Raw genomic sequence first — 27,257 nt, forward strand, 5'->3', positions numbered from 1 at the left:
TAGAATATGTTACGGTTTTTCGAATTTGCGTCGCGTCGCCATGTTCTGCGGCTTATAACTTTTTTATTTTTCCACCTACGGACCTGGGTGAGGGCTCATTTTTTGCGGGCTGAAGTGTACTTTTTAATTAATACCATTATGGGATATGGGCGACTTTCTGATCTCTTTTAGCTATTTTTTTTTGGGTAGGCGATGCGACCAAAAAACGTAGTTTTGGCATTGGGGATTATTTTACGTTTACGCCTTTAACCGTGCGGGATAACTAATGTTATATTTTAATAGATCGGACTTTTAGGAACGCGGCGATACCAAATATGTTTATTTTTTTTATTTTTTATTTATTTTTATTTGGGAAATGGGGAAAGGGGGGTGATTTGAACTTTTAATATTTTTTTTTTTTTTTAAACTTTATTTTTTTTTTTTTTTTACTTTTACTACAAGGCCCCCTAGTGTACTTGACCACTAGGGGGCGCGATCGCCTGTACTAGGTTCAGCCATAAAGCTCTATGGCTGAACGTAGTGATTTTATGCACTTCCTATTACATCCTGCCTGAGGCAGGATGTAATAGGAATGCATACACGGCCAGCACAGGGGTCTACATTAGACCCCTGGCTACCATGGCAACCGATCGGCACCCTCCGATCTCGCTGCGGGGGGCCCCGATCGGCGCCGGAGGGGGGCGCCCCCCCTCCGATCAGCTATTTAAGCACTGCGGGCGCTTTGCCCGCGGTGCTTAAAGGGTTAAACGGCCACGATCGGCGAACTCGCCGCTCGTGGCCGTGAGAGCAGGGACCTGGCTGTAATATACAGCCATTACCTGCTCTCTTTCAAGCCAGCTCACTCCGTGAGCTGGCTTGATTCCCCCGCAACCGACATATGACGTATATATACGTCATATGTCGTGAAGGGGTTAAAAATGAACACTCTTCCTAAAATTCTGTACCTTCTGCAAACCCTTCCTATTAAGATACCACATTGCTGGTTCCTGGAGATCCAGTCCCTCATAAGAGAGTTTGTCTGGGGTGGGAGAAGACCACACTTGAAACTTAACATTCTACATAGGTCTACTGACAAGGGGGTCTTCGCCTCCTCAATATATTAGGATATTATAATGCCTGCCTCCTAGCAAGAGTGCTTGAATGGTCAAGATTTGACACGGTTAAACAATGGGTACAAGTTGAAAACCAAGCCCTCCCAATCCCAATTTCCCATAGCTCCCCGTAACTCCTAGGTCTATCCACCCCACCATTGGGCCCATGGTAACCTGCTTAAGGTCTATGAGAAAGAACCCTTCTATTTCCTCCAAGAACTCCCCCTACTTGTCCTTTCTCGCCAATACCCATTTCCCCCCAGGACTGAATCTCAGGGCCTTCCGATGCTGGCTGGAGGGAGGCCTTTTTAGGGTTGGACAGCTGGTGAGCGGGGAAACAATCGCGTCTTTTAACGACCTACAAAGTGGATGGAATCTATCTCATACTGAATACTGGCGATATCTGCAGGTACACCACTTCCTCAAGTCGTTGGGTCATTCCGGCGCATCCCCGAATACCCTGACTCCCTTTGAACTTCTGTGCAATGGCCCCTCGGCTCCCACCCATACTATGGGGGAAATTTACCAAAATGGATTCGTAAAAAGGTGTATTCGTAGGCAGAAATACACCTATTTTTTACACATTTGTATTTATACAACAATTCCTAATACTAATGATGGGACATTCGTTTTTGTATTTACAAATACGAATGTCTACACCATCGATAGGATACGACAGGAATCACCATTCAAAAGAATGGTGGTTCCTGATGTACTAAGCAGCCTTACTGATAATACGGCTGCTAATTAGTGTAAAACAGGCACGCAAATACGACAGGAAAATACACCTTGCTTTCCCTGTCGTATTTGCTTTAAGCCTGCACGGATCACTCAGATCCGTGCAGGCTTCAGTGTAAAAAAATAGAAAAAATAAATAAATAAATAAAAAAAAACAGCGTGGGGTCCCCCCCCCACAGCTGTAACCAGCACCAGGCTGAAAGAGCCGGGGCCGGTAATTAAAAATCAGGGAACCCGACAAATAGGGGTTCCCCGATTTTTAACAACCAGCTCCAGGTCCGGGGCTGGTTCCCAAAATACGGGGGACAAAATGACTAGGGGTCCCCCCGTATTTTAAGAACCAGCCCCAGGCCAAACCAGCCAGCAGGGTAATTCCACAGTCGGGGGGAGACTTTTTATGCAAGTCCCCCCGGCCAAAGCATTCAGCCCTACCGACCAGTCAGCCTGGCCAGGGGCCCTGGGGGAGTGGGGACCCCCCCAATAAAGGGGTCCCCCCCCCTCCAGGACTAACCTGACCAGGCTAATGCCTGGTGCTGTCCCCGGTGGCCACCGGGCTGATCTTGGTGTAAAAAATAGAACAATAAACCATTGTTTTAAATTGTGGAACTATGAGTCCCAGCAAGCCTCCCCTGCAAGCTGGGACTTGGTGAACCACAAGTCCCAGCGTGCGGGGCATTAAAGGGCCCACTGGGTCTTGTAGTTCCACAGTAAAAAATAGTTAAATAAATACACACTGACACCTGAAAAATAAAAGTTTAATACATACATTACACACACACTGATACTTACCTATCTTGATCCCGTAGGTAGGTCCCAGAGTCTTGATCCGGTGCCTTGTCCTGGTTCCGGATCATGTCGTCTTTCTTCACCATGTTGATCTTCATATCGGCGTCAGGTCCGGGTCCGAAGAAATCCATGGTGGATCTGTGGAAGGAAATCCAACTCACCCAGGTCCTCCATGGAAGTTCTTCTGGCTTGGTCCGACGTTGTCCAGGCATTCTTCCATCTTCTTCCATCTTCTGGCTTCTTAATCACGCTGCCGGCGACTCCAGCAAAGCTCCCCGACTGTCAGAGCCGCAGAGATGTTTCCTCCTCGGCGTCTGGACTAAGAATGAATTCTGGCCTATTAGGAGCCGCCTAGCGGCCAATCAGGAGCCCGGAAAGTCGGCTCCTGATTGGCCAGAATTCATTCTTAGTCCAAACGCCGAGGAGGAAACATCTCTGCGGCTCTGACAGTCGGGGAGCTTTGCTGGAGTCGCTGGCAGCGTGAATAAGAAGCCAGAAGATGGAAGAAGATGGAAGAATGCCTGGACAACGTCGGACCAAGCCAGAAGAACTTCCATGGAGGACCTTGGTGAGTTGGATTTCCTTCCACAGGTCCACCATGGATTTCTTCGGACCCAGACCTGACGCCGATATGAAGATCGACATGGTGAAGAAAGACGACAGGATCCGGAACCAGGACAAGGCACCGGATCAAGACTCTGGGACCTACCTACGGGATCAAGATAGGTAAGTATCAGTGGGTGTGTAATGTATGTATTAAACTTTTATTTTTCAGGTGTCAGTGTGTATTTATTTAACTATTTTTTTTACTGTGAAACTACAAGACCCAGCGGGCCCTTTAATGCCCCGCAGGCTGGGACTTGTGGTTCACCAAGTCCCAGCTTGCAGGGGAGGCTTGCTGGGACTCATAGTTCCACAGTTTAAAACAATAGTTTATTGTTCTATTTTTTACACCAAGATCACCGCACAGGGCCACCGGGGACAGCACCAGGCTTCAGCCTGGTCAGGTAAGTCCTGGAGGGGGGGGGGACCCCTTTATTGTGGGGGTCCCCACTCCCCCAGGGCCCCTGGCCAGGCTGACTGGTCGGTAGGGCTGAATGCGTTGGCCGGAGGGACTTGTATAAAAAGTCTCCCCCCGACTGTGGCATTACCCTGCTGGCTGGTTTGGCCTGGGGCTGGTTCTTAAAATACGGGGGACCCCTAGTCATTTTGTCCCCCGTATTTTGGGAACCAGCCCCGGACCTGGAGCCTGGGGCTGGTTGTTAAAAATCGGGGAACCCCTATCTGTCGGGTTCCCTGATTTTTAATTACCGGCCCCGGCTCTTTCAGCCTGGTGCTGGTTATGGCTGTGGGGGGGACCCCACGCTGTTTTTTTTTTTCTGTTTATTTTTTTTTCTATATTTTTCTACACACTGCAGCCTGCACGGATCTGACTGATCCGTGCAGACTGCCACAAAAATTCGTATTAGCGGCCGTATATACGGCCAGCTAATACGAATGAATACGACATCGGAGGGTTACAAAGCAGTCGTATATGACTGCTTTGTAATTTCCTCTCCGGAACACGACTTTGCATACGACTGAAACAGTCGTATGCAGTCGTAGGGAAAATACTAATACGAAAAACTAGGTTTTTCATATTAGTAAATTTCCCCCTATATCTTTGATATACAATCTTCTATCTGAAGATGTAAGCCCTGGTCTTCCGCACTTTACTAAAGCCTGGGACTTGGAACTAGGTGAAGAGGTGGGGGAAAACAACTGGGGTAAGATATTTAGTCTGGCCCATGCCTGCTCTCCTAGTGTGGGGGTCCGGGAGACCCAATATAAGCTAATATCCCGCTGGTATAGATGCCCCGATGTACTCTCTAAAATGGGGATTGGTTTACCTAATATCTGCTGGCTCTGCTCTAACGCTCCTGGCAACCCACTTCATATATAGTGGCAATGCCCGCTCCTCCATCCATTTTGGTCAGTAGTCCTTAGACTCTCTGCTATTATTATAGGTGAACCTGTCCCTTCTAACTCACTGTTTTGGCTATTCCACCTGTCCCCTGTCCCGATAACAAGATACAAGAGATCCTTGCTATGTCACCCTAATAACGCAGATAAGGCAGTCATTCCAGTACGCTGGCAATCCTCCTCTCCTCCAACTATCAGAGACTGGCTTACTAAAGTGTCCTCTACGGAAGATACACATATGTCTTTCAGGGATACTTGGTTCCGCTGGATGGACTTCAAAGACTCGAAAACGTATAAGTACATCATCGCACCCCCCCCCCCCCCCCCTCAACCCATTTAAGGAACAGGACTTGCGACCCCAGCCCCTTTTGGTTTGGATGCAGTCTCGTGTATACCCAGTTCAGCTTATCTTTGGTCCCACTTGGTGATATTCCCCTTCTTTCATTACCATATTTAACTGAGCTATGACAACACCTCGTAGGTATCAGAGCTACCCCTCCCCCACCCCTCATCCCTAGTCTGTTTCTCTTCCCCCTTTTCTTTTATCGCCAACTTTTTCCTTGGTCTCTATACGTCCAATTCACTGATTTCATTGTAACAATACGCATCTAGAGACCATTGTCTGCCAAAGCATATTCTGTAATATTTGTTTATGTTTTTCTGTTATAATAACAATAAAAATTAATTTTGCACTAAACTTAATTTCTAACTGAAAAATCAGAATGATGAAAAGGTTTGCAGCATTCTTTAAAGGTGTTTGTTTTGTTTAATAAAATAAAAAAAGTCCAACTGTATCAGTATTGGTCCATATCAGTCTATGTTAATGTCCCTCAGTCACTGGCTCCAAATAAATGGGTAGGCTGCCCAGTCAATCATTTCATATATAGTTACTATGACCATCATTTTTCACATTGCACATTAGAATTTTTTTATTACCATTTCTATTATTGCCGCTAATCAATCAAATTTACCAAGAAAATGTATTGCGTGATGTAGGTCCTGAATAATAAGGTTTAACTCGTCACTTTGCTGGGAGAGTGTATTCAGATTTGCGCAATGAGTGTCATCGCCATCATGACAAAGTAAAAAAACTGTTTTTATTACCAATGAGGCCAGTTCGTTCATTGATAATTATGCCTCAGTGGCACATTTCAGTCGTATTTGTATTTTGGATATAACTAAATACAACTGGCATCGGTAGTGTTTTTGTATTTGGTAGTCGTATTTTTTTTCCCCAAAATTTCTAACCTGTCGTATTTTTACACTTCCTATTTTTCAATGGCGTATTTTGTCGTATAGAGTCGTATTTTTGTTTCCATATTCGTATTTTGGTTTCCATACGTATTTTTGCGTTTTTTCTGCCTTGTGTGTGTGTGTGTTTTAAACATACTTATATTGAAGAATACACACGTGAATTTCGCTTAACAGAAAGTAACTTTGTGGGGAGTGTTCTTCCAGCCATATAAAACCCCCACGCGCTCCCCGGCTCCTAGTGGGTTAGATAGACGTGTTGTGTAGAGTGCAGGAGAGGTTGGAGTTTGCTGAGTTATCTAGTGATTGTGGAGTGGTTTATTTGTTTGAAAGTTGTATTGTGGATTGTGTTGTAATTTAATTTAGTATTAAGTCTTTATTTGTGAGTGAAGTTTATATGTGTTTGCGTGTGTTAGAGGAAAGGATAGGAGGGTGTTCTTTGTCTTTTTATTTTTCAGTGTGTTGTATGTTCTTGTGTGTGCTTGTGTGTGCAATGTCTGTGTCTGATAGTGAGAGTAGTCAGGTGGGGAAGGATTAAACGAGGGATACACAGCCTCTGAGCAACCTGCACAAGCTGCTGCTGATGTTTCATGACACTGGCGTTTTCTCCGATGCATGGGTCAGGACATCAGGTAGCCCACATCCCACAATAAAAACTTCTCAATGAATAAATGAGTACCCATCTCTGTTTGTAACAAGCAGAGAAGTGTGTTTAATGGTCTTTTATAAGGCACACATTTGTTCATGGGAGTAGCTGTGGGCTAACGTCTGAGTAATTTCACATATTGAAAATGTGAAATACGCCTGGAAATCATGGAGTATTTTTCAGTCTTTTTTAAAAAGATTTTTACTTGTTTACACCTACGAATTGTTAGTAATATTTAAAATTAACATAAAATAATAACAGAGTACAAATATGATTGATAGCATTGGCCATAAAAAGGCAAAATGCTAACGTACTTCTGCATTAGTAAATTTCAAAAATACGAATATGTGCCCAAACACGAATACGACTGAATATGAATACGCCAATTCCTACGGTGTTTTGCTTAGTAAATCACCCCCCCCCCCCCCCCCCCATCTCTCCACTCATCCAGGATTTTCCTAACGTGTAAATAAAGTCAAAGTTAGCTAATAGAAACAATCACCATAGAGGATGATTGGGAGGGCGGTGGAGATTCGGGATAGAAAGCTGAAATACTGCAAGTTAAGAACTGATAAATGCCCTGATCATTAAAAATCGAAAAATGATGGAGCAACTGCTATTTCTGCAGGGATTTCTGAATAACATAGTTTCATAAATAGGGCCATTGATTACCTAAAAAAACGGCTGTATTTTTACATTGCTTAGTTCTAAACAACAGCGCTTCCCTTTACTAATGTCAGACAAGGAGTTAACGTGTTGACAGGAAAACTGATGTCTTTTCACAGCCAGCAGTAATATACTGTGATTCATTTTCCTAGAATTCTTTTGACATTTCACCCATCAGGCCTTCTGGTTTGCACCACTCACTAATGTACAGCTCCTCAGCAGAATTCTGCTAAAACACAGCACATCCATCATAAGCGGTGCCTGCAGCCTCACTGCTGGTAGCTTTCGGGCAAAGAACGGGGCCGGGAACTTGGCAGTCCTAGTGAGAATTGCCTGGCTCTTTGTGAACACACCTACAGTATGTAAATACAACACAGTATGGGCCAACAAATCCACTGTGAATACATTGGGAGGAATTCAATTGTAGCACCGACAGCAGAATATCCTGCGTTCCTGTTGGAGCTATTCAATTGCTGTGCTACCAGCTACTAGTACTTCTATATGCACTCCCTACCAACAGCCCAACACCAACACCAGTTACACACCCCCCCTTACCAAATCCAGTAGTAGTTGTATCCCTAACCCCCCCTACAAACACCTACAAACACCATCAGCAGTCACACTCCTGCCCTACTTACAGACAACCGGTGGTGTCGAGATAGGGAGGAGGGGTTACTAATTACCCGGACCCAGGTCTGAAGGAGAGGCCCAGTGGGATACACATTACCTTATTCTGAGTAGAAGGTCATGCGTCCCATGATTAGGCCACGCCCCCCCAAAAAAAGTACTGGGGCCTGGCCAGGCCCCAACACACACAAACACCAGAACACAACACACACATGAAAAAAATCCCTTGATGCTGGTGTGGACATTAGTCTTCCTTTTCAAGTTGGCTTGGTACTGATCCAGCCTTCCATAAACTGGCACAGCAGCCAGGAGCTCAGGTCACAGAGCAGACTCAGAGCCCAAGGAGGAGGAGCTGCTCAGCCTCACAGAGCATGTTGCTGCAGCTCCTACTGCTAAAACAGCTTCCTGGCAATAGTAAAATAAAAGTGCCTGAAAATTATTGGGTGGAGTGGTGCCTTGGTGCCCCCTTGAAACTGTATGGTCGGCATGTAACCATATCCCCATGAGGTATTGCATGCATATCGCCAATTGTAAATACCACATTGTGGGCAAATAATAATGAAACCAATAAATATGTTCTTGGTTTCCACACCAAACAATTTAAATACAACATTAAATACAACACGTGACATTAATATTTTTTTGACCACCAAATAAATAAGTATTGCATCTAGGGTACTTGTGTAATATCTGGGCGCCAGATTTTTTCAACGCATGCCACTAATTAAGGCATGCGATGAGACGCGATGGGACCCGATTTTTGGGGGTTTTGGACGTTCCCTGTACAATGTAAAAATCGGTTGCATCGCATGCCATTACAATGCCATGTGATGCGATGCGACCGACACGATTTTTACATTGGACCCAATGTTACATGGCCCCCCAGACCCGATTTTTTATTGTATACCCACCCTGATGGTTAATGAGTAGGTAAAATGCCCCCCCATTGTTAACGCCACCCCATGATCAACGCCAACCCGAAGCGTGGCGAGCGCCGGTGATACGCGTCCTATGACCTTTTCATACCCCCACTATCCACGTCGGCATGGAGTTGATTTTATATAGTGTGGCAAACGCAGCGAGCCACCGAGCCCCGCAAGGGGACGCGTATTACTTCACATATATTCCGCATCCCCTCGCGGGGTTCGCTGCGTTTGCCATGCTTCAGGCTCGTATTCTGCGTCCCCTCGCGGGGCTCGATGCGCTCGCCAAGCTTGGGGCTCGGTGGCTCACTGTGTTCGCCACACTATATAAAATTTGACATAGGAATCAGGCATCTGGGTGCCTGTACAATTAAAAATCGGGTCCAATCGCATCGCATGCGATGCGATGAGACAGATTTTTGGTTGTACAATCACTTAAGATGAAAAAATCAGGCGCCCAGATAATACACAAGTACCGCATCTAGATTTTAGTAGAATGAATAGTTATAAAATGTTACAGAGCACTAATGGATAGTCTAGCATCTAGATAGACTGAGAAAGTTCTTACATACAGAGGAAGACCCATTTAAGATACTCACAAAATACCATTATGACCTTTTGCCAGCATTACTAAATATTGTATATAGAATTTGTGCTGTATGTATACCTATGTGCCATTTACTGTTGGTAAAGTTGTCACTTTTTATTGAACTTGGAAAGTGCAATCACCCTCAGTTCATTTTATTGTGGTGTTTTATTTATGGGCCAAAAAACCCCCAAGAAATAAAACTGCTGAGGTGATAGAAAAGGTCTGAGAAACACAGAAGGAAGAAATAATGTATTCAGTCAGTGAAATGTATATACAATGTAACAGTCATTAAATTACATTTGCCTGAATGTCACAATGCTCCTTCTCATACTGTATAAGGTGTGAATTATTTATATACAAGGAAATGTTAGGTTTTATATACATGTGGTTAAAAATCTAAGGATGTGTGCTATGTGCACAGATCTCTCAAATAGTTGTCTAATATAAGGGAAGCGGCCTCACATCCAGGGTTGGATTACGGGGTTTATTCTGATTCACTCGGAAAGGCACAATCACTCTCTAATGGACAAAACCATGCGCACTGGAGGTGGGGCTGATGTAACATGTGCAGAGAGAGTTAGATTTGGGTGGGGTGTACTTCAAACTGATATCTATATTGCAGTGTAAAAATAAAGCAGCCAGTATTTACCCTGCACAGAAACAATAAAACACCCAAATCTAACTCTCTCTGCACATGTTACATCTGCCCCACCTGCAGTGCATATGGTTTTGTCCATTAGAGAGTGATTGTGCCTCTATTCAGAATAACCCCCTAAGGTCTCGGGGGGCTGTGTGGGCCCTATCAATAAAAGTTATATAAATGTGGTCACTTGCTCTGGGGACTACTTTCTGCTGCACTGGGGTTACCCCTGGGGTCCAATCCCTGCTTATTCTTCCACATTGGGGAAAGTGGGATGACAATAGAAGCTTCTATTTAAAACTAATTATTACATTTTTCTGTTGGATTTGTGACACTTACAAACACACAAACATATATAAGTAGATTTGCCTGCATGAATCAGTCAGATCCATGCAGGCTTCGCAGTGTAAAACTAAATTAATAATAAAAAAAATATGGCATGAGGTCCCCCCCATGAGCGGAACCAGCCCCGGGCTCATTGAACCAGTCCTGGTTGCAGAAATACAGGGGGAAAAGTCAAATGGGGTCCCCCTGTATTTCTATAACCAGCACCAGGCTCTTGGCCCGCTCCAACAGCCAGCGGCCTTTATGCCACAGGGAAAGCTATTTATGGGAGTTGCCGGTTCCCATCATAGACACCCATGTTAAATTCATAACACAGGTGTCTATATAGCCACTCAGAGCCTAACAGGTGAGGAGCTCCCCCGGAGCCCGCTTCTGGTTGGCTGACGTCACAGAGAACTCCCTCATTCTGAGTAATCTGTGCGATGCTTCAAACCTTCAAACTCGGCAGCCAAATATGAATCACATCAACATCGAAAAATACAATTCCAGAGAATACGGCATCAAATTTACCATATTCTCTGGTCGTATTTTCAGCTGATTACGGACAATCTCGGTCATACCATTCGTACAGAGGATCGGTCGTAATCGGCTTTCTTAGTATATTTCCCCCACAGTGACTAAATCTGTAAATATCTGTCAGCTGCATTCTGTTCACTAGTGAGGTGATAGCAATTGCCTCCGGCTGTAGCAGGGTCCGAGGCTGCAGCCACCAGCAGAAACACTGGGCTCAGCAGCAGCAGATTGCTGGTTCTCAGCTCTGCCATCAAAGGACATTGAAAAACCACATTATTGTGGGGCCCCTAATGTGTGGGTGCCCCGGTACAGCCGCCCCTATGGCCCCTCCCTTAATCTGGCCCTGTTCACGTCCTTCATAGCACTGCTTGGATGGCTGTATTATTATTCAGTTCTGACTCAAATGTTGGTGGCCCTTATTTCTAACAGCAACATTGCAAAATTAGTATCTTGTTTTAAAATAAAGCCCTATTACTGAACCAAAATATGCCGCACACAGTGTTAAAGAGTGTTTGATGCACTGACATTGTCCATTACATAGATGGGATGTATTTGTTCCCAAAATGTTAGAATGAAAAGTATATATTTTTTTCTTTATTGAAGCATATAATTCCCAAAAAGTGCCTTTACTACAGCTCCCTGTTCTGTAATTCCACAGAAAATATTACACTTAATGGCTGGCTGTCGGTGAGCCGATTCCCTGCTCGCCTAACCTATCCTCCGACAGCATATATACTGCAGATCACAGCCTACTTGGGGAATCTGCTCTGCATACAGAATGCAGTGCGTCTGCTCCAGGGTGAGAGCAGAGGGCAGGCATCACAATGCTGGCGTTAATCAATACCACAATACCCCAGAAATACAAATGAATAAATCGGGATAGTTAGCATAATCAGTGCTGCCTTGTCGCATGTGTTGTGTACTCATTTGTGATGTCTGTGTTGCTCTGGTGCCATGTGTGCAATGTATTTATACACGTTGTTAATCTTCACCTACAGTATTTTTTATGTGAAAGAAATGTAATAAAATGACAAGTACCAGTATGTTCTACCAGCCTCTAACATCCGAGAGCCGCAGGTTTCTTTAAGCCTAAGCAGACATGTACATTAGAGGAATATTTGCCGTCCAGAGTCCTCCTCGGTTCCTGAGTTATTATTAGTATTCCTGTTATTAAAGGGTCTAGGCATCTTTCTAAGTGGTAATTAGACTCCCTGGGATAGTGAATGCAAGTATAGGTTATTTCAGAAGACAGAATATATCACCACTACCTAAGAAGGCGTGTATTAACCTGTATGTTTGTAATTGTATGCATGTGTGTGTGTGTGTGTGTGTGTGTGTGTGTATATATATATATATATATATATATATATATATATATATATATATATATATATATATATATATTTGGGTATATAAGGTGTGCAATAGGCCATATGCTAAGTCAGATCACACCTGAGGACATACGTGGTCTCTACCTGGCTGTGACTTGGCTTGTGGCACCTCTGGCAATGGTCTCCCTACCCTGCATAATGCTGGGTGGGTGACATCATAAAAGCGGGTCCTGTGCACATGCTTAGAGAAGAGATCATCTCCCAGTACATTTACATTACACAATATTCCGAGTTGCTGTGCATTCATACACTAATTCGGGATATACAGGGCAGTGTAAAAGTGGTAAAACCCAAAACGTTCAACCAAACCTAATACCCGTACCCCTAAACTAACCCTTATACCCTAAACAAACTAAACCTCTAACCTAAACCTCTAACCTAAGCCTAATACTGTAAAAGGCAGACTGGATGGGCCATGTGGTTCTTCTCTGTAACTTGTACTTTGCTATAAAACCCTGTGGTATAAAGCACTGACTCAACAGACCGGCCTGTAAATGTTATTTTTCACTCAAATTCTCTTCTGTCGGATGGTGATTTTACTTAGATCAGTGATGTACAGGTCATTATTGTACTTGAATCTCAAGTTGATAAATGTAGATACGAATATTGTATGTTTATTTGTTTATATAGATGTAAGCAGGGTCAGATTAATGTTTCTGGAGGCCGCAGGTCAACTCACTTGTGGGGCTTCTAGCTATAACATTTAACACATGTTTAACACGTGTTACATATAACACATGTGTAAATGCTCTCAGCACTACAGGTGTGTTAAATACACTGTAGTGCCCCAGTTCAGGTATGCTATAGTGCCTTCTCCGCTGCGATGTAGCTATGTGTGGAGCCACCCAGTGCGTGGAAGCCCCTGTTGCTAATCCAGCTGTGGACTTTTGATTGATATATGTAGACTCGCCATACTCTGGATGTGATTGGGTTAATAGTCTGTATCTCTCTATTAGGGTTCGAATTAGTAATGTGCTTCACCCATTGAATATGTCAATGTACCCCAGTGAATGAGGTTATCTGAGTTTTTTGTTCTCTTGCAGAACTCAAGCCTTGGCTGTCGAACTTCACATATGGTGACGTACAGGACTTTTCCCAGGTATCGCTCGATGTCAACAGGAACCAGCTAATTGTAGGAGCCAGGTAATAGCAATAAATATATTTACATTTAATGGTATTCACACAGCACATGTCAACTGGGTAGCACTATATTCATTTCAGTGACAATTCTTTATAGCATGATAGCAGCAGTGTGTCCTTTGTGCAATAATTGGCTCTTTCTGTAGCGCTGTACATTTTTTCCAGACGATATCTCGTCACTATGACAGCTTGTTGACAAGTTATCTCATTGTATGTCTCTAGTTCTGTGCATTGTGTGCGCTTGTGTGTCTGCTGCTGACCCAGCAATTATCACTGTCCTGCAGTTAGTTACTGTACATCTAAGAACTGCAAGGTGGTTTTGGACCTGTAGGCCCTTGGCCAGTACAGATTAACCAGGACCCTGTGAGGAGCTGAACACGGGCGACTCTTGTGACGTCTGATTAATCACATAATCTCCAGTTTGCTGAAAGAGCTTAGTGTTCCCTGGTATACTGAAGCTGGATACAGAGAGGTACAAGCTGCATGAGCTGCCAGTATAAATTCAATTACAGGAAAGTGATCTGCTTAATTTTCTCTCTCTAGTTAGTCAATTTAAGGAACATAGGTTTATAGCATTCTACAATCTACATGGAAGACATTGCAACATGGACGGCCATAATGCATTTAGGAGTCTTAGTTAAGGTCTAGGGGCCAGATGCACTAAGCTTCAAAAGTGATAAAATGGAGAGTGATAAACAGCCAGCCAATCAGCTCCTACCTGCCATGCCACAGCCTGTGTTTGAAAAATGTCAAGCAGGAGCTGATTGGTTGGTTGTTTGTAACTCTCCATTTTATCACTTTTGTTAAAAGTCACAGGCTTATATGTGTTACACAAGTAAAGTTGTTGTGCTATAATCACTTTGCACTTACATAAAAGTCCATTTTGCAGACAAACCTTTTGGATCCTAGTATTGTGCTTGCTTTTTAGCTGTCTTTCAGAGTTATCCACAACTAAGTTGCCTCAGCACCAACAGGGAGGTGTTCTCTGCTTGTGAACACATATATGTGCTAACTTATTCCAGATCCTATGTGTTTTCTCCATTAAAATATGGGGTATAATTGAAATAGATGAAAAAAATAATTGAATGTCTCCTTCCATGAGAGCAAATGAGTTGTGGCTATTAAATATGAGACTAATGCTATAATTATATTATGGTAATTTTTACTCCATTCCCATTCCATGTACGCATCTTCTTCATCCATACAGCATTGCATTCTTATTTTCCTTTGGTCAAAGCCTTGTTGTAGCTCATTATCTGTCCGCTGTCTGAACAACTCCATCGATTTCTAACTGATGCAGAATGGGTTCCCTTGAGTACAGATTTTACGTCAGGAAAAATAAATAAGTTATATGGTACTAGGTCTGGCAAGTATGGAGGGTATTCTAGCACTGCAATCTGTTTCTCAGCCAAAAAATACTTTGCACAGAGAGTTGTGTGGGCTGGTGCATTGTCCCGATGGAGGATGAACATTTTTTTCCACAACTGTGTCCTCTTTCTTCTGATTCTTAACCACAATGTTTCTAGAACATTTTTATAGTAATGTTGTTTCACTGTTGTTCTTCTGGTACAACAAACTAATAACCTTGATATATTAAAAACAAACAAACAAAAAAAAACAATTCACATGGCTTTGCATTTTGATTTGTTCTGACATGCTTTTTTCTTTTTTGGTGATAACTGTGTTTTCCAGTGCATGGACTAGCTTTTTGTCTCAGTACCATACTGAAAGATCCATTTTTTTATCATTGGTAGGGATGTTATCTTAAAAAAGCAAACCACACGTGCACAAGACATGCAATCTGACCCATAAGTCTTGGTTAGTATACGGAGAGAATCGCTGGATGTTTTGTGTAATTTCACTAAATTGTTTAACACATTGATCTACTAATAACTAAGAAAAATTCAACTTATTTCAACATGGTGTAACAGAAAACTATCTGTGCGAGAAGGGTGAAAATCACAGTGTTCCGTCACTTTCTTTTATCTCCCACAGTGTGGTTTATTTATTACAAGTGCAGTCTCATTATTTAGTAGCCACACGTTATAGAATGGTAATTTAGATGTGCTTAATCAGAGTTTCACCTGGGCCCTCATTCTGGTTGACTCTGTAAACTGCGAAACACAATCAATGATTGCGGGTGTTTTGCAACCAACATTTTTAATTTGAGAAAAGTCAGCAAGGGCATACCCATCCGGAACAGAATCTGGCAGAGAAACAGATGGGACCATCATATCGCTAGGCACAGATGCATCTCCCTCAACAACTGCATCACATTGTTCAGGGTTGCTGGAAGAGGATAGGGTACCCTCTCGAATCTCATCCAAATGTAGAAGCAGTCTGGTAGAAGAAGCGTATATCACATGCAGGATAAGATGTACCTGAGATTCCATTGTCATATATGGGAGAATAGGTGAGGCAGAGTATTAGCAGTATAGTTGGCATGTAGTAGGTTGTGGCGGCTAGCACACCACCATCAGCATAAGAAGCAGCAGACGATTGATGGGGAATCCGGAGTGCGAGTATAGGGCAGAAACTAGTAGTTACAACAAGTCCCAGCTAGGTAACAACAGGTGAATAGGAGTGCCCCAGTCCAGGGCGCATGCATGCAAGATGGCGACGGCACCCTCTGCGCGGACCATGGCAGCATGTCCCAAAAGAGACCGCTTCCCGTTCTCACCACTAATCACCCCAACACACGAGGCACCCGGGAAAGAGGTGCCAGAGCAGGATTCTAGCAATTCAGCAGGGGACCAGTGGTACTCGGGCTCCAGCACTCACCAGGGGTTACCGGACATCCGCTGTACGAGGCTGCAGGAGTTCTTGACCCAGGAGTGGCGGAGGATCGAGAATAGTGGCTGGTGTCTAGTCAGCCGCAACAATAGCTCAGTATGTGGGAGTCGCTTCCCTCCTTGGAGGTCACCAGCCAAGATATAAATCTTCAAACAGGCAGGAGAGCTTGTCCCAGCAGCCCGCACAGTAGACACTGCCGTCGCTTCACCCGCCAGACAGCGCCTCAGCGTAAAAACAGAGAGGAGAAAGGAAGTCTGCACAGAAACAAAATAACTCACCCAAATGTAATTCTCTCTGCACATGTTACATCTGCCCCACCTGCAGTGCACATGGTTTTGTCCATTAAAGAAGAAGTTTGCTTTGGCAAACCAACCAAAATCACTCACATTATGCTTATCGCAATTAGGCAGCTAATGATATCGTTATCAATCTCCTTCGAACTCCCCGGAGTGTTCAAGCTGAAATCTAAATCGCAGTGTAAAAATAAAGCAGCCAATCTTTACCCTGCACAGAAACAATATAACTCACCCAAATCTAATTCTCTCTGCACATGTTACATCAGCCCCACCTGCAGTGCACATGGTTTTGTGCATTATAGAGAGATTTTGATTTTGAGATCCTTACTGAATATCCCCCATATACTGTGTACCTGTATATGCCATGTATTATATGCAGCCTTTTTTCATTCACACTATGCACTGTGTGTCCCCAGGGCCGGTGTAAGGACCCTAGGCACAACTTCAACCTACTGCAGGCCCCGCCCCCCCGGCCTCTCCATACTGCCTCCAATAACCATTCTCCATCCCCTTAATGCATACTTGCCTAACATTCTGGAATGGCAGGGAGCCTCCCAAAAATGTAGTGGTCCACCCAGCCCCCCTGGTAGGTGGGCAAGACCCCTGCTTTCCCTGGAGTCCCCCAGCACCCTTGCCTTTGCCACTCATAACAGAGTACAGGAAAAGAGGGCAGTAACGTAGGGAAGCATGCCTCAACAGAAAGTATAAAGGTGAGGTCTCAGAAGTTCCACAGCAGCCACCTGCATTAGGTACAACAAGGATCATCACAGACATCATTGATTTTTATAGGCACACTTGGTGGCACCCCCCTAGATCCTGGCGCCCTAGGCAGCTGCCTAAAGCTGCCTAGTGGTAGAGCCGGCCCTGTGTGTCCCATATATGATGTGTGTTATATACACAGTCTGTTACTGCATCCTTACATTGTGTACTGTGTATATAATGTGTTCTTGTATTTTCTGTGTACTCTGACATGAAATCGATAACATGATTAAGTGCTGAGTTGAGCGTATTTGCTCTCTGGGATATTGGGATCCTGGGATGTTTTATCTGGAGATCAGAGTCAGTCATGTAAAGAGTTTGATTAAAGACAACACGTTGTGAGAAAACCGGATGCTGGAGATCAGAGTCTTCAAATTGCTCTGTTAAATATTCATCATCCCGTGAGGCTTGTTCTGCTTTATTATACATCACGTTAAATGCTGCATCGTTATGAATGATCAGCCTGGCAGTTAACAAGCACAGAATGGAATGGAATAGTGTGAATGTGATTGGAGGAAGGTAGTTGTAGTTATGACCTCTGGGATTGTATGTAAAGTAATACCTATAACAAGTATTATATACCCCCTTGGAATTGAGAGCAGGGGCGGCAAAGCTTTTGGGTTTGAACTGATGCTTTGATATATGTCTTTGTGAAGATTTCATTTTATGTGATAATACTGTAGGTTAATGCACTACAAATTAATCTCCAAGCAGTAATAGGTAGATAACATACAATAATACCACACTCCCACATGAAATTGAAGGTAACCCCTTATACTGAAAAAGAAAACAAACAAATTGGTGCTTTCATTTGAATTGCCTGTACCAAATGTATATGTACTCAGCAGATCAGAATTTACCAAATTCCGTTACTATGTGTCCATCATTATGGAAGTGCAGCACATGTTTATGCTTCCTATGTGTAGGTGCAACCACATACCCTTTATCTAACCTTCTTCATTAGACTGCAATGTGTTTTTAATCAACTCTTAAGGCCCACATCCACTTACGCATGGCATTGCATGCCGTACCTCCTACATGACCCACTTGCATATCTATAGTGGGTGTGTGGTCCACATGGGCCCCTGAGTCCAAGGGGCCCCACGCACTGTACACTCTGCACCCATTTCATACTACTCACCTCTCCCTCGGCCCAGCATCACAGCGGTAAAGATCACTGGGTAAGTGTCACCTGTGGTCATTTTCTGATGATTTACACAGGGGCGATAGAGGTGTCCTCAAACAGTGTGGGCGCCATGTTTCTGGAGACAGGATCTCCCGGAACATGAACTACTGTATGAATATGAGTAATATGAATATGGGTCACTATGTGCTGTGTAATGTTAATATGGGTCACTACGTGCTGTGTGATATCATTATGGGTCACTACATGCTGTGACCCATATTTACATTACACAGCGCGTAGTGACCCATATTCACATTACACAGCGCGTAGTGACCCATATTCACATTACACAGCACGTAGTGACCCATATTCACATTACACAGCACGTAGTGACCCATATTCACATTACACAGCACGTAGTGACCCATATTCACATTACACAGCTCATAGTGATCCATATTCACATTACACAGCGCGTAGTGACCCATATTCACATTACACAGCTTGCAGTGACCCATATTCACATTACACAGCTCATAGTGACCAATATTCACATTACATAGTGCATAGTGACTCATATTCACATTACACAGCATGTAATGACTTATATTCACATTATACAGTGTGTTGTGACCCATATTCACATTACACAGCTTGCAGTGACCCATATTCACATTACAAAACTCATAGTGACTCACATGTACATTACACAGTGTGTAGTGACCCATATTTACACTACACATCGCGTATAGAGGCCCATATTCACATTACACAGCATATAGTGGCCCATGTTCTCATTACGCAGCACACAGCAACCCACACTCACATTACACAGTCCATAGTGACCCATATTCACATCACATAGCATGTAATTTAATATTTAAATTTATATACAGTATATAAGTATTAGACATAAAACATAAAAATGTAACATTAAAGCATAACATATTTGAACAATATATCACAGGGATATTGGGCGTGATGTTGAAATCTCCATAATAAATGGTTGTTAATTGATATTGTATATTACCATCCGATTAAATCTTCTGGTGAAATTTGTGTGTTAACAGGGCTCCTTTGATAGAGCCAGTTAAATATGTGGGTGCGTTACAGATTTCTGCTGGAAGAGTACAGTACCAGTCACATTTGGATCCTGCTTTGAACTGAACAGGTGCTGCTGTACATGTACTGTAGGTGCTTCTTTAGGGCCTGAACCCCGGAGGCAGGAGATGCTTTTGTCTCTGGGAGTTATACGCCTAGCTGATTCCATTTTGGTACTTCTCATTTGGGTTACATATGATATCCCGGCAGACAGTATGCCGGTGTTTAAAAGACCAACCCCATCCTCTCGATATGAAAAATCATGAGAAGGGGTACCGTTAGGAACCTAACACTCTCCTTCTATTTTTCTCACCCTAATCTTCCCTGTAGCAGCCTAACCCAAACCCTTCCCCCCTGCAGTCTAATTCTATCCCTTAACCCTCGTATCCCATCACCCAAACCTAACCCCCCACCCTGCAGCTAAACTCCCCTTCTAAATGCCTAAATCGAACGCCCCATCCCCATTTTTGTATACATATATATATATATATATTTTTTAAATTCATTTCTCAAGACAAAAATAAAGATACAAAATACAGATATGTAATTGAATATCATAAAAAAGGACCGATTTATAAAGCAAATATGCTTTTATGAGAATATACGTAAGTCAAAGAAAAGAAAATAATAGAAAATCCCCAACATGTTAAATGACAGCCATGGAGAATTTTTTTAATTTTCCAAACATCAATAACATAAAGCCAAACCGTGTGACACCAAAAATAAAAGGTATACGGTCAGTCAGACATTTAATAAAGGCTGATTGAAAAGTGAAAAGGAACTGAGACCTTTCCAGCCATTACCAATAACAAAATCAATGTGGAATAAATCTGGGAAAGCACATAAAAGCCCTCCCTGGCATAGACACAAAACAATAAATTGTAACAAATAACAGTTGCAATGCTTACCCAGAGCCATAGGTTGTCGAAACATCCATGAAACACCCCATCCCCATTTTAACCCTAGGCCGCCCCTCATACACTCCGATTGGGATGCCAGCTGTTGCTATGTGTCCGGCATCTTGATGCCTTTCAAGTACCGGTAGTGGTATCAGTATATTTAACTCTATCATAGTACATCCAACAGTGTGGTACTTACCTGGTACTTATTGTGATTATAATTATACGAATAGCGACCATATTCTGGTGTACGGCACTGGTTTGCGGATGGTGCGATGGGAGCGGCTACATCTGTATAACCCATGAAAACTATTAAACAAAATGACCACTCCAACACTGCATTATACCTTGTTTTCTCATGTTTTTTTATTATTTCGTTGTGGTTTTTCTACTTGCTACCTTTGGTATTTAGTATTGGCTCTCGCATCCATTGCTGAGAATGAAGCGCATGAGTGTCTCCGACCTGCACGCTCCCCATTCGCCAGCACAGGTTGCCGATCATCGCGATTTGAGCCGTTCAGATGACAGCGGCTCCATCTGTATATAAAGAAAAAAAATATTATTATTAATCATACATTATGAACCCTTTAGATGCAGTAATCATGCAACATATTTGTATTAAATATAATGTATAAACAATGATTTTATTGATACAATATATTTATTATTATTATTATCATCATTATCATTGTCACCATGTGATACTATTACACCTCATGCTTTTGTCCTGTCTTCATTTCAGGAATTACCTCTTCAGGCTCAGTCTGTTTAATGTATCCCTTATTCAGGTACGTGCACTCTTCCTCTGCAATCCTCATATTCTCTCTGAGATGTACAAACTTTCTGTGTCCAGAAGCAGTAAAATACATTTTTTTCATATAAAATGATTTGTAAATATTTGATTCAGCTTAACTTCCTTGTTGTTCAAGATCACATCAGAAGACCTGTAAGTGTTTTTGTTGTCAGCAATCTGTATCCTGGGAGTTCTACTATAGCTACAGAGTCACAGGTTACAAACCCTGGTACATCTAGATTTGTTGTTTTGCAGAGTTAGAGGCTGGTAATGAAATCTAAAAATGAAAACACTTACTGTATAACTGTAAAATAGATTTTTATCTAAAGGCCTCTGCCAAGATGAGCTCTTTCTATCTCTTTTTCTTTCTCTCTGAGTGGGATGTATAAAAAGAAGCATGCAAACCTGCTGTTTTCAGCACCCGCAGCACCCTACTCTGCCTGTTAAATACCACCATTCGTGGCTCTTTGGGGAGGGTCATGGGAATTACGCCTTTCACTGTGAGGGGGGCTTAAAGGCATCAAGACCTCTCAGAAGTGCTGCAGAGAGTCTCCTCTCCGGGCTTCTCCCAGAGAGCAAACTCAAAAAGTAGGCAAGTATACCATAAGTATTAAATACAGTCTGGAAGAGATATGTGAACTACAGTATCACTATAAAATTCCATGCCAAACATAGGGCCTTATTCTGGTTGAGTTGGATGGTTCCGAATGCGGACGGATGGCTGATGGTTGGTGTTTGCGCATGTGCGGAGGCGTATCTGCGCATGTGCAAACGCCTCACGCGTACGAAAATGGCGTGAGTTCCGTACAGAAAATGATCATATGGAACCATCCGATCAGGGGGTGGAGAGGGGCGTGAAGGGCTGTTTGGGCTCATTATCCTATGCGTGCGCCCCGCATTTCATGGGCGTTCCCATGAAAACGCTGGGTGTACGTATGGTAATGCAGCCGTGACGCACATGTGAGGGCGGACAACTGACATAGCCGGATATAAGCTGCATGCCCATATCCCAATGTCACAGTCTCCCGGATCACGGGAGTCTCTTACCGGGTCCGGGGTCATGGGTGGTGCGGGCGGCGAGCGCAGGGTCCCGGGCAGCGTGATCCTCTCTCGGAGCTCCAGCAGCGTGAGACGCGGCTTCCGGGTATGCGGGCGCGCGCTCACTAGGGGCGCGTGCGCCCAGGGATTTAAAGGGGAAAGCAGGTTCTGACGTAGTCAGCCTGCAGCATAAAAGGAAGTCTCTGGCAGGCAATCCCTGCCAGAGTATAGGCTCACAACCTACTCCAGCGTCCTTGTGCTTATAGTACACCTTATACTGACCACTGATTATCAGATTTGACCCGGCTAGTTTCTGATCACTCTTCCACCTGACCCTTCTGTACCTTATCCGAGTGATTCCGTGTATGACTGCAGCTTGCCTATCTGACCATCCCTCCGTCTCATCCCAGTGTCCCGCGAACCGTGCTACCGTGTATGACCCGGCCTGTCTTTGGATTCTCTTTGTCTCCTCCTTGGGTACCTACTTGTCCGCACCGATACCGAACCGGCTTGACGACCACCTCTCCATATTCTCGCCTCTGCCTCCAGCTCATACGGGAAACCTGATCAGAGGACCGCGACCGACGTGTCGAGTGCCGCAGAAGCCCAAATCCCAATTGGAGGGGTCACTGGCAGAAAACCCTCGGCACGGTTAGACTCCGCACCTCTGTGTCAGGTCGAGCCAATTCCCGAGCTGGTAGTTAAACAGTATTGTGACACCCTGCTTTCATTCGGAAAAATGTCCATGTGGTCTGGAGCACTCAGTGCTGCCTGACCACTCGGTCCATCATTCGATGGTCGGCGACCATCGGAGGATGGGGGAGGATTCCACAGATAGAGGAGGTGTTCGCATGAAACATCCGCTCATGCTCCGTTCGCTTGGCGTCTTACCGCATTCGGACGGTGTGAGCGATCAGTACAGTAGGCGGGGCTAAGAACGCTCGGTGGCCATCCGAAAATACACATCTGTCCAATTCAACTAGAATAAGGGCCTATGTTACATTGTAAGTGGTTGAATAAAGACGTACGTCCATCAAGTCCAACCTTTATTTATTTTTTATTATTATTTTACTTTATGCTAAGCAATGATTACGGCTTTTATATTTTCTTGTCAGCTAAACAATTACTTCTACCCCCTTTACACTCTACTAAACCCTAGTGTGATCATTGTAACCCGGAATGTTGATAGACAATAGATGCTTGTCCAACCGTAGCTTAATATGTTTATTGTGTCTGCCAACACCACCTCCTCTGGCAGAGACACCTTTACTGCCCTGACCATAAGCCTTTTCTTCAGAGGATCCGAATTCTCCTCTAGTTTAAAATATGGATGCTGATGTGTCCTGTCAGTGACCTTAAAGAAAAGAGGGTGACCGATAGTTCCTCATTTTACCCCTGATATATTTGTACATGTTAAGCATTACACCTCCTAAGCGTCTTTTCTCAAGTGTAAACATTCCTAATTGTTTAGTCTGTCACATAGCTCAAGGATTCCATCCCTCTTATTAGCTTTGTTGCCCTTCGCTGAACTTTTTACCAGTTCTACAGTATCCTTTTGTAATGTGAAGCCCAGAATTGGCTAATTAATGCCTGCTAGAGTGGCATCAGGGGCATAACTCCCAGAACCAATGGAGGCTCTAGCCTCTGGGCACCAAGCTCTGAAGGGACACATGCCGGTAAAGTAGCACCTGCGTGGCGCACAGGTAGATAATTTGACATATACGACAAACAATGGCGTGTGGCGCTGGATTCAGTTTCAGGCTTTATGGTGCAATTCTCACTAGTAGTTGCAGTGTTGAATTCAATCACATAAAATTAGGTAGTTTAAATGCTCTATTTTTCTTGTTCACTACCACCCTTACTTTCTTGATAATCCATGATGGGTTTGGTCCAGCTAGTTTTTCCTTTATTTCCTTTGGGTATAAATTTATTTGTTAATCTTTCAAACAACTTTTTAAAAAGATTGACACATTTCCTCTACATTTTTACCCTCAAACAAGGCATCCCACTCTATTTATTTTATGGCATCCCTAAGTTTTTTAACCCCTTCCTGACAGAGCCAGTTTTTGCGTTCCTGACAGAGCCCTTTTTTTCAAATCTGACATGTCTCACTTAAGTGGGGATAACTTTTTTTTGCTTTTACTTATCCCAGTGATTTTGAGATTGTTTTTTCGTGACACATTGTACTTCAAATTAGTGGTAAATTTGGGTCGATACAGTCTGTGTTTTTTTGTGAAAAATACCAAAATGTCGTAAAAAAATGGAAAATTTAGCAATTTGCAAAATGTTAAATTTTCTGCTTGTGAGACAAATAATCATACCACTCAAAATAGTTAATAACTAACATAGACCATATGTCTACTTTATGTTTCCATCATTATTTCAACTTCCTTTTAATTTTTTTGGACACTAGGAGGCTTACAATATGAATAGCAAATTCTCAAATTTTCAAGAAAATTTCAAACACTGATTTTTTTAGGGACCAGTTCAGTTCTGATGTGACTTTGAGGGACTTGTATGTGAGACACCCCCATAAATGATACCATTTCAAAAACTGCACCCCTCACAGTATTCAAAACAGCATTTTGGAAGTTTGTTAACCCTTTAGGTGTTTCACAGGAATTAAAACAAAGTGTAGGTGAAATTTCAAAATTTCATTTTTTTTGCAGATTTGCAATTTTAATACATTTTTCTAAGGAACACAGTACATTTTACTAGAGAAATGTGACTAAAAATTGATTCCCCCAATTCTTTTGTTTTCATAAATATCCTATATGTGGCCCTAGTGTGCACGTTGACCAAACCACAGGCTTCATAATAGAAGGAGCACCTACTTGATTTTGGAGCCTCCTTTTTATGAGATTATTTTTTAGGCACCATGTAGGTTTCTGGGCACCATAAGATGCTAAAAGTTAGGAACCCCCCCACAAGTGACCCCATTTTGCAAACTACACCCCTCAGGGAATTCATCTAGGGGTATAGTGTACATTTCAAACCCCCAGGGGTTTCACCAATTGTGGTACAACTGGGCAGTGAAAATGAAAAATTATTTTTTTTACACAAAAATGCAGTTCTGGCTCCAAATTTGTCATTTTCAGAAGGTATGAAGGAGACAAAGCACCCCAAAATCTGTGCCCCAATTTCTCCCGAGTACGGCAATGCCTCACATGTGACCAAAAAATACCATTTGGGTGCATGGCAGGACTCAGAAGGGAAGGAGTGATTTTTGGATTTTGCAGCTCAGATTCTGGTGGAATTTTGGTGGGTGCTATGTCGCATTAGCAAGACCCCCCAAGCACCAATACAGTGGAACCCCCCCACAAGTGACCCCATTTTGCAAACTACACCCCTCAGGGAATTCATCTAGGGGTATAGTGTACATTTCAAACCCCCAGGGGTTTCACCAATTTTGATACAAGTGGGCAGTGAAAATGAAAAATTACATTTTTTTACACAAAAATGCAGTTCTGGCTCAAAATTTTTCATTTTCACAAGGAATGAAGGAGAAAAAGCACCCCAAAATCTGTGCCCCAATTTCTCCCGAGTACGGCAATGCCTCACATGTGACCAAAAAATACCAGTTGGGTGCATGGCAGGACTCAGAATGGAAGGAGTGATTTTTGGATTTTGCAGCACAGATTTTGGTGGAATGAATGGTGGGTGCTATGTTGCACCAATACAGTGGAACCCCCCCACAAGTCACCCCATTTTGCAAAGTACACCCCTCAGGGAATTCATCTAGGGGTATAGTGTACATTTCAAACCCCCAGGGGTTTCACCAATTTTGATACAAGTGGGCAGTGAAAATGAAAAATTACATTTTTTTACACAAAAATGCAGTTCTGGCTCAAAATTTTTCATTTTCAGAAGGTATGAAGGAGAAAAAGCACCCCAAAATATGTGCCCCAATTTCTCCCGAGTACGGCAATGCCTCACATGTGACCAAAAAATACCAGTTGGGTGCATGGCAGGACTCAGAAGGGAAGGAGTGATTTTTGGATTTTGCAGCTCAGATTCTGGTGGAATTTTGGTGGGTGCTATGTCGCATTAGCAAGACCCCCCAAGCACCAATACAGTGGAACCCCCCCACAAGTGACCCCATTTTGCAAACTACACCCCTCAGGGAATTCATCTAGGGGTATAGTGTACATTTCAAACCCCCAGGGGTTTCACCAATTTTGATACAAGTGGGCAGTGAAAATTAAAAATTACATTTTTTACACAAAAATGCAGTTCTGGCTCAAAATTTTTCATTTTCAGAAGGTATGAAGGAGAAAAAGCACCCCAAAATCTGTGCCCCAATTTCTCCCGAGTACGGCAATGCCTCACATGTGACCAAAAAATACCATTTGGGTGCATGGCAGGACTCAGAAGGGAAGGAGTGATTTTTGGATTTTGCAGCTCAGATTCTGGTGGAATTTTGGTGGGTGCTATGTCGCATTAGCAAGACCCCCCAAGCACCAATACAGTGGAACCCCCCCACAAGTGACCCCATTTTGCAAACTACACCCCTCAGGGAATTCATCTAGGGGTATAGTGTACATTTCAAACCCCCAGGGGTTTCACCAATTTTGATACAACTGGGCAGTGAAAATGAAAAATTACATTTTTTTACACAAAAATGCAGTTCTGGCTCAAAATTTTTCATTTTCAGAAGGTATGAAGGAGAAAAAGCACCCCAAAATCTGTGCCCCAATTTCTCCCGAGTACGGCAATGCCTCACATGTGACCAAAAAATACCAGTTGGGTGCATGGCAGGACTCAGAAGGGAAGGAGTGATTTTTGGATTTTGCAGCACAGATTTTGGTGGAATGAATGGTGGGTGCTATGTTGCACCAATACAGTGGAACCCCCCCACAAGTGACCCCATTTTGCAAACTACACCCCTCAGGGAATTCATCTAGGGGTATAGTGTACATTTCAAACCCCCAGGGGTTTCACCAATTTTGATACAAGTGGGCAGTGAAAATGAAAAATTACATTTTTTTACACAAAAATGCAGTTCTGGCTCAAAATTTTTCATTTTCAGAAGGTATGAAGGAGAAAAAGCACCCCAAAATATGTGCCCCAATTTCTCCCGAGTACGGCAATGCCTCACATGTGACCAAAAAATACCAGTTGGGTGCATGGCAGGACTCAGAAGG

General features: G+C 43.2%; 1 protein-coding gene across 4 annotated transcripts in view; it reads left to right on the plus strand.

Moving 5' to 3' along the window:
- SEMA5B (semaphorin 5B) overlaps nucleotides 1–27,257 on the plus strand; it is a 422,878-nt gene that overhangs the window by 212,086 nt on the left and 183,535 nt on the right. For all 4 annotated transcript variants that reach the window (XM_083153606.1, XM_083153603.1, XM_083153604.1 and 1 more), the window contains 2 exons: nucleotides 13,212–13,311; nucleotides 21,025–21,070. In XM_083153606.1, coding sequence (XP_083009732.1) covers nucleotides 13,212–13,311; nucleotides 21,025–21,070 — 146 coding nt within the window. The remainder of the gene's footprint in view (nucleotides 1–13,211; nucleotides 13,312–21,024; nucleotides 21,071–27,257) is intronic.

The sequence above is a fragment of the Crinia signifera genome, chromosome 7 (genome assembly GCF_055691185.1).
Source record: "Crinia signifera chromosome 7, ASM5569118v1, whole genome shotgun sequence".
Lineage (NCBI taxonomy): Eukaryota > Metazoa > Chordata > Amphibia > Anura > Myobatrachidae > Crinia > Crinia signifera.